Source organism: Rhopalosiphum padi, chromosome 1 (genome assembly GCF_020882245.1).
Source record: "Rhopalosiphum padi isolate XX-2018 chromosome 1, ASM2088224v1, whole genome shotgun sequence".
In the NCBI taxonomy this organism is placed as follows: Eukaryota; Metazoa; Arthropoda; class Insecta; order Hemiptera; family Aphididae; genus Rhopalosiphum; species Rhopalosiphum padi.
This window is the reverse complement of record NC_083597.1, coordinates 76935294-76945142: the sequence shown is the minus strand read 5'-3', so window position 1 is coordinate 76945142 and position 9849 is coordinate 76935294. Positions and strand designations below refer to the sequence as shown.

The following is a 9849-nucleotide window of genomic DNA, read 5'->3' as shown; positions in this document are numbered from 1 at the left end:
TCCATTTGACATTAAAACTGTATATCTATTGTTCATAGACTTCGAAAAATAAAAAACAACTAAAATACTGTAAATATTAGTCATTTTAAACTGTTAGTAAATTTATAATTTCATTAACAAGTTGTATCTATAGTATTATATAACTTGTATTTTCCTATGCTCCTCGTCTCAAGTAAAAGAAAAATATTTCAATATAATAAAGTAAATTTTAGAGACACCTATGCATTTTAATGATGGTCAGATAGTTAATACGAATTTAGAATAAACTAAGTAACCGATACTTATATGATAATTTGAAAAACGATCTACTCATTTGGCTAGTTATTATCAATATTAACATCTTACAAATTAATAAACCGACAACCTGAAAAAGTCTGTAAATGCCTAATAAATATAAAAATTATGAATTCCTACCCTCTAATAAATATATATATAGATTTTGTATCTTTAATTAAATATATTATTATTGTAATCTTAAATATTGTTAATACTTAATATAGGTTCTTGTATATTTTTATATTGACATATCTACATGGCTACATATAAATATTATTAATTTTTTTATATAGCAATTAATAATATAATGTTATTTAACTGATTTGTATAGATACTAGATAGAAAAGTATTCAGTTAAAACTTTTATATTACATATTGTAATCATTTTCAATAAAAATCGAAGTGTTCAATAGACAATAAAGTTAGGTAATTCTAAAGACTAAAATCAGCAGGTAAATTGTACAGTACCCTAGTATAAAAATATTGTTTTTATACGATTTTTTTTTTATATTAAATATGTATATTCAATGCATTCAATACCTATAAAGTATAAAACTATATATTATAGTAGTACATACATTTGGAAACTTAATAGTACCTATGTGTATAAAATATAAATATACCTATATGGTTCAATAACTCATATTTTATTTTAAAATAAAAATGAAACCACACGATTGTTTTTTGTTATTCGCAATTATTCAATATTTTTGAAGGCTGAATTTTCAGTAGGTACCCGACCAAAATTAATTTGTATACTACCTACCTACTTCAAGTTAAAATGTTATCATAATTATTATTCATTAATAGTTAATTACAACGTCATTAAAAATTGTACCTATTTAATTTTGATTATAATAATCGTTAGCTTAAAATTATTATTAATATATAGGTATGTATTATACATAATGATACGATGGGAATTCTGAATACTAGTTCAATAAAGATGAGTCACCAACTGACTGGAATATTTTTCTACTGTTTCACTATTTACCGTATATCCGCGTCTCCCACCAGTTACTGTAAAAAGGTAGCGGGAGAAAAACTGGTCATTGACAACGAAGATGCGAACTGCCGAGTGTATGAATTTCAGTTAGTGTGGTTCGGTTAAAACGTAATATTCATCGATGCATTATTTTATTAATTGTGCGAGCAAAATTAGAAAACATGAGTTCAAGAAAATTGTCCCGTCATTTGAGTTTAGACGAATGTACGCGCGAATATTTGGAAATGGGAATGGACTTAACGAACAAGCGAAAAAGATATTTCAGTTTCCACGAAAAGGCAATACACCGGAATCGAGATAGGCCGATATCTTTTGAACTACCAGATACAGATCTAGTTGAAACTGATGAACGCAGTATTACCGAAACAACTATTGAAGGGTCCAAAAGTAGCAATCAATTAAGCGTTAATAATTACAAGGAAATGGTGAAACAATGCTTGTTGGATTCAGCAAAAGGATACACTAATGGTTTTCAATTACTTCATGATATTGAATCTGGTATGGCAAATTTAGATACATTAAAACGGTGTCCACAGCAGCTGAAAAATTTAATAGTTCTGTGGGCATGTTTTGTCGATAAGTGTGATGTAGTGGAAGTCTTAGTTAAAGCTGGCGCAAATGTTAATTATATACTACCTTTTAGAGGCTATGGTGCTGTACACATAAGTGCATTGAACGGCTGTGTTTATTGTTTGAAATGGTTGTTGAATAATGGTTGTGAACCGAATTGCAGTGTTGACGATATGACAGCACTACACTTCGCCACCTTCACAGATTCCGTTGATGCGTTCAATACACTTATCGAACATGGCTGTAGACTTGAATCCACTGTTCTCCATAGCGCTGTAAAATCCAGAGCTGTTGGGTGCATTAAACTTTTATTATTTAAATACAACGTAGATGTTAATATGTTGGACTCTATGGGTTTAGCACCTATACATATTTGTGCTGACCAAGGTTTTTCAGACTGTATGTACATGCTGTTAAGTTCAGATAAAACGTTAATTAATCAAAAAGACTATCATGAATGTACGGCTTTGCATATGGCTTGCGAATCTGCACACGTAGAATGCGTGAAATTGTTAATCGAACACCAGGCTAATATACATGCTAAAAATATGAAGTTTCAAGTACCTTTACATATGGCCGCAAAAGCTCAAAGTGTGGATTGCATTGATTTTCTGATAAAAGCAGGGGCTGACGTCAATGCCAGAGATATAGATGACCGAACACCACTGCACTCAGCTATATCTGTTAAGACGTTGAATGTTTGTCTTGCTGTAGACACGTTGCTAAGTTACCATGCAAAAATCAACGTACAAGATCACTTTGGGTTTACACCTCTACATATAGCGGCGATCAACGAAGTGCCGGAATGCGTAGAATCATTGTTAGCCAAGGGTGGCAACGTAGGTATTCAAACGTTCGGTGGTATATCGGCACTTAACATGATTGTAAGAAAAGTGCCTTCGTGCGTTCCAGCTGTAGCCAAACAATTGGACAGTGCTGTTACATCCAACTGGGCGGATGGGTTTAAGCGTGGTCCGGAGATTCAACTTCGATTCAAGTATTTGTTAAATTCTAATACTTTTGGTGAAATTGATTTACTAAAATGTTTTCAAGAAGAAGGCCAATATGAACTATTACAGCATCCACTGTGCCAAGCTTTTTTATTTTTGAAATGGAAAAAAAATACGAAAATATTATTTAATGCGACTAGCAAGTTTGGGATTTTTCATTCTTCTATATACGCTTTATGTAACGACTGTACTTAGTCATGATTGCTACAATGCAATCCATTTATCCAATCAAAGTAATTCGTCATGTTTCCAGAACAACTCTACTCTCAGTGAATTTTTAATAAAAAATTATCAAATAATGGATGTAATTATTTATGCATTGTATTTAATCAGCGTCATAGAAGGATTCTTGAAAATTTCAGAAATGGCTGGGTATATGTATGTTCATCAATATGTCCTTAGTTTAAGTAATTTAAGCGAATGGTTAGTATTAATAAGCGTGCCACTAATATCATTTCATATTAGTGGATATACCTCTTATTGGCAAAATTATATTGGTGCTTTTTGCGTACTCTGCGCTTGGACCAATTTTATGGTAAAAATAGGCCAACTACCTTGGTTTGATACATATGTCGCCATGTACACTAAAGTTCAAAAAGAATTTGCAAAACTCCTCATGGCATATATATGTTTATTAATAGGTTTCTCTGTTAGTCTTTGCGTCGTGTTCCCTTCTTCTAAATGGTTCAATAATCCTATTATAGGTTTTGTAAAAGTATTAGTAATGATGGCGGGAGAATTGGATATATCAATGTTAGAAGTACACGACGAATCGCCAATTATATCTAAATTTAGTGCATATATTGTATATGTAGCCCTTTTAATATTTGTATCAATTATTCTTATGAATCTACTTGTAGGAATCGCTGTACATGATATACAAGGCTTAAAAAAGACTGCTGGTTTGTCTAAAGTTAGATGTCAAATTAAACTTATATACTATATTGAACTATTCATGTTGAGAAGCTTTTGGCCAAAAAGCGTCAAACGTAGAGCTTTGGTTTATCCTTCTAAACATCGAGCTCATATGACAGTTAAGCCATTGAGTCAACAACAAACATTGCCTAGAGATATTATAGACGCTATTCGAATTTTAATTAAACGAAAAAAACAAGATAACTGTGATAACAATGACATTTTTAAAATACAAGAAATATTAAAAGAAGTAAGAGATTTAAGAGCAGTTGTAGAAGAAAATCAAAAGGTCATTAAACATTTGTTGATTAATGCAAATAAAATATAATATTATTAATATGCATTTATATAATTATATACAGAATAATAAATAATAACAGTAGATAATTTATCAATTTACGGAGAGATTAAATAAAAAATACAAACTTATTTTTTTATAATTGATTATACACTGTTATTATACTGATAAATATATTCTTCGTTTTATGACCTACGAATTAATAATTTTGTATAGGTATATATAAAATATAAGTCTCATACAAAACGTAAATACCATACATAATATTATATCTTAATTATTGTTAAGTATTTTTATATGTGTTTATAATTTGTATTTTTTATACCTATGGGTAGATACTGTTAAATGTATAGCAAAAATTATATTACAAATATTGTATACAATACAAAATAATTTTTCTATAACTAAATTGTTTGTAAAAACCTTTGATAGGTATTTTTCGTACTGAGAAACACATTTTAGTGATATTTTTGTATTTGTTCCTATACTATATTTTAATTGTTAAGTTTAATTTACTCATATTGCTCAAAATGTGTATTATATTGTGACATCGTGAAATATATAAAAACGTTAAAATATAAATACTGTTTAATTATTATACATATTCAATGATAACATTTATATAACTATGACTATTTTTAATATGTATATTTAATCTTTATTTAATCTTATTATACATCTTTATTCTTTATTCAGTAAAACGCAGGTAATTTATAATATATAACTATTTTGAAATATTTTGTCAAACATTTTGGTTTTAAAAAATAACAAGCTTGATTAACTAAACAGTAATTAACTAAGTAGTTATGCAAATTCTGGAGGTACCTAATAACTAATAATATACTAAAATATTTGTTTTATATATACACAATATAGATCAAATTGTCGTACAACTGTGTAAGGTAATTCTTTAAAAGTAGATACGTTCTGTTGTGGGGAAATAAACATTTCATTATCCCATAACAGAACACGTGAAGATGATTAGTAAATCACCTTGTATAAATGTGTACATTAAAATTTGAAATATGTAAGTATATACTATATATATTATATATATATAATTATATTTATTTCTCAATAACGTCAATAATATATTACATTATTTAGAGGATTATGTTTAAAATTCTGTAAGTAAATAACCTAAAATAAAGTAATATTGTTGGTTGGAACCTTAGGCAATTATTGTGAAGGTCAACTTCACATAACCTGTTTTCGCATAAATAATATATATAAATAAAAAAACCATGGATATAAATGATAAAAATATTTTTTAAATACAATAATAATTTAAAAAAGTTATCTACTGTATAACTTAAATAAATTACTCCTTAACTTAAATGTTATACAATTATTACAACTAAGTACCTAATTTTCTTAAATTGTAAAACAAATTACATATACAATTTGTAAAAAATAACTTATATCGTAAAAATATAATTTATTATTGTTGCCGCCTAAAAAAAATTATTTTCGAACGTACACATTGTAAAATAATATTTTTTTTTCAACATTATACAATTTGTAGTACTAATACTCTGTATTTATTGGTAGGTACTTAATGTAGTAATATAGCACCTATACCTATACGGCTATATATATATATTATATTAATGGAATTTATGTCTCAATTTTAATCAATCAATGTAAAAATACTACTATATTTATGAATAATCACGTAGTACTAGTGTAAATGTAATACGAAATTGTGAATATAATATAATTCAAGTGGTAGGTACTGTGAAATATGATATTAACAATAAACATATAGGACATCAATGCATCATTACGTGAATTCATATTTTATAAACAGAAAAAAATAATGATATATACTATTTGTTATAAATGTATTCATATAAATAAAGGTTAAAGTTAAATTTATTAGATAAATATTAAATATCATTAAATTTATACGAGAATTAAAGTATTTATAAAATGCACATTATGAAGCACAAAGGGTAAAAAGTAAAATATTGCATTTTTAAAAGTTGTTTGTGGCTAATCGTTACAATATGGGTGTGGTATTAGATGTATTAGATATTATACATTTAAATTATGTAATTATACATTCGTACATTACGTTTACATTTGAAAATGTCCCGATAAATATTTTATCGTTAATAATATCACATGTAGGATGTAGTTAATTTTATTTACCTACAATTTTTTTCGATGTACAAAAGATTACCTATTTTAAAGTAATTAGTAAAGGGAAAGTCACTTATTAACTTAACTAGATAATCATTAATCGACAATAATATTTTCCTTAAAATAAGTAGATAATACTTAGGAACCTAAGCATTGTTATTATAAATCAAACCTTTTTAATTTTCATATGGTTAAGCTTAGAATAATATATTATATAATTAAATCTGTATTAAATTAAATTGTACAACAATTTTCACTAAGGTAATCTAAATAATATTATTACTGATTAATTACTTATTTACCTACCAAATCATACAATACAAAATAAAAATATATTGATTGCTTAAAAATTAAAGTAAAATCCCCATCAGCTGTATCAACTTAATATAAAAAAGAATTGTTAATTTTTGATTATGTTTTTTTAGTATTTTTTGTTTGCCCCCCCCCCATTTTAAAATCCTGTCCACGCCACTGTCTATACATCCTATAACATAGCACCTATAAATGAAACCAAAAAATTGATAACTACTGAACGAATTGGTTTCCAGAAAAAAAAATGCTTCCTGCAACCACTTGTATTAAATATGGTTTTGATGTTTTTAATTTTTACACATCAACGATGTTAATTAATTTAATTTGGAATAAAAGCTACTTACTAATGTGATCTAGTTATTTTATATATTCACAACTTTAAATAAAACATATTACATAATAAACCTACGATGAATATTATTTAGTTGTGACTGCAATAGTGCAATTATTAAATATTATCCTGTCATATTTTAGAAATACTAAAAATGAATGTTTTTTTAACCTACAAACGTATTAAAGTTATAGGTACCTAGATATCATGAGTTGTATCTAAATTTCTAATTACAAAATAATTAGTGATTTTCGAGATTTTGACGAATTTTGAAAATTCTAAATTTATCTAAAGGTTTTATAAAAATATACTGTGATTATAAATTGTTGATATTTTTGAATATTGTAAAATGGTCAAAACTTATTCGAACCTTGTATTATATTTTCAAGCATTCTTACCCATTTAAAAAGTTTTTATCGATATTTATAAAAAAAAACTGGGTAAAATCTAAAATTTCAATAATTAATTATTAATATTCCAAAACGATTTTGAAAATTTTACCATAAATAGAAAATAATAATAATATAAACATTTGGTAAAAATGCGGTGAAAAGTTTTTGTGGTTATTGGTTTTTATTGAATTGTATCAAAATAAAGAAACCAATTTAATCGACAACTGGTTTAGAGTAAAAATTCTCGTTTTTCGTTAGGTTAGGTTTTTTTGGGTTTTCCAATTATTTTAAAAAAATACTGGGAATTTTTATTTCTGACCTCTCCAAACTAGATCCAATTTACTATCCAAAACCATTTTCAAAGTTGAAAATCGAAGCATTTTATTGGCTATTTAACATTTTAACGTAAACAAAAAAAAAAAAACACATACATACATTATTGTAAAATGAATACATTCATTGCTCCGCTCGGATCTTAAAGAAGAAATGGTGAAGTTGAAATTTTACAAACATTTTTAAATACCTATCTCGCCTAAATGTTTGAAATTATTAGACTGAACAAAACAAAACAAAAATACTTTTTTTTTATACGTATATTTTAATTATTAATTTTGAAGAAGATTGACTTCAATCCAATTATTTCGTTATCATCTTAGTCTACGTCATATGTACCCATGACATTATCTAATTTTGGTATTTGTTTATAAGTAGAATGAGTAGTTATGTCGGTAAGTTTATAATTATTTTAATTCATGATGTTTTATTATTTTCACGATTATTTCACCTATACATAGGTGTATAATAGCAAAGGTCAGTTTTACGTGCGTTATCGGTGGGTTTTTTCGATACCGTTTGTTTTGTGCAATTTATTATTACTTTATTTTTTTTTTTTTTTTTTTTTTTTATTTAGAACTTTCAGCATATAACTATTATAGTTCGACAGTTATTACAATATATAATATATGTATAAAAGATTTACAATAAATAGAATCTTAATTATAGCATAATTTAGATAATTTGGTGATTAGATAACAATATAAAATGAAATGATACAATATATTATGGTGGACGTATAACGGTATATGGAATTACAAATTACCTTTATTTAATAAAGCCGTTAGGAGAGACAGGAGGGGTTTTATGATTGCACTGAATTCGGTAATAAAAGATGTAAATAAAGTTTCTATATTAGGAGATAGGTGGGAATGGTTATGATTGGAGGAAGTGGCTTCGGCATATGATGGTTTATCGGTATTGGAATTTAAGGTGGATTTAAGGAAGTTTGTATGAGATTTGGGAGTAGATATGAAATGTTTACGACGAGGTGGTCTGTAATTAAGTTTTTTATAAACGGGACAGCCTTTGTAATTGGCAGGGTGGCTACCTTGGCATAAAGCACACCTGGCCGGAGATTCTGGTGACATAGTGCATACGTCAGATCTGTGTTCTTCGCCACATCTGATGCATCGTGGAATGTGGTTTGCAGTAACTCTGAGTGTGCCCGTAAGACAGACAACGATGGCATTGAGGTGGGCCTTTACGTGGATGGGGCTTTTCGACAACAATTTTGGTGTGCAATAGATACTCGATTTTATATAAATCCATGTTGTTGGTGGCTATTTTGAGGTCGACGAAAAATAGAGGTAGAGGTGATTTATCGGAAGAGCGCTTAATGTTATGAACGTGGGTAACCTGGTGTCCCAGTTCCGATAGAGAAGTAATTATATCTTCAGTAGAGGTAGAAGGGTGGAGATTGCGGATCACCACCCGTAATGGACGCTTATCATATTGCTGGTATGAATGAAAACAGATGCTGTTTTCAATTAGATATTTAATGAGTAGTCTGTAATGCTCATAGAAATGAGTATGGACGATCAGGTAAGAAGGTGTGGTTTTACAGATAAATTCTGTTGTATTGAAAATTTTCATCAAGTTTGAGGTGAAACTGGAAAAATTACTCACATCTTTGATATAAACTGCTGGTGGTTTTGGTAGGATATTTTGAGTATGTGTTTGAGTTTTGTTTGGCTGTGTGTTGTCGTTTGAGTCTTTAAGTGTAGTGAGAACTGAGTACCGGTTAGGAGTTATGAATATTTTTGATTTCTTATCATCTGGCTTGGGTGAGAGCGAAGAAGACGAAAGATTTCTTTTGCTTGAAGTTGAATTAATTTTAGTTGTGACACGATTATTCGACGATTGGGCCGCCATATTACGTAAACGTAAACGGCAGAAAGTAATAATATAATATTAGCGTATGAAAAACAGATAACGGAGCGAGCGTAATGACCGTGCGTTCATGATGAACGTTATCGCCGGACTGATTATTACTTTATTAGATTGGTATACCTTTATAGAAAACATTTTAAAATAACGTTGTACTCATCACGTTACTAGGTTTCCCGCGAAGGAAACCCCTAACCTAATTCTGAGATAGGCAGTGGCGGTTACGAGGGGGGGTGATGGGGCGATCCCCCCCTTGGGTCGTATTATTTACGTTATGATGATTGTGATTATACCAATTATAATATTTATTATAAATTAAATAATGTATTATTAATTTATCGACTAACGAAAAATACATTTACAAATTACTT

The 9849-nt window shown here is 28.2% G+C and overlaps 1 protein-coding gene across 1 annotated transcript; it reads left to right on the top strand.

Annotated features, from left to right (window-relative positions):
• Positions 1 to 1355: 1355 nt before the first annotated feature.
• On the top strand, positions 1356 to 4657 carry LOC132917245 (transient receptor potential channel pyrexia-like). The gene is given in 2 exon segments (XM_060977889.1): positions 1356 to 2967; positions 2969 to 4657. Coding segments are annotated over 2 exon segments (2661 nt in total). The 5' UTR covers positions 1356 to 1443; the 3' UTR covers positions 4106 to 4657.
• Positions 4658 to 9849: the final 5192 nt, after the last annotated feature.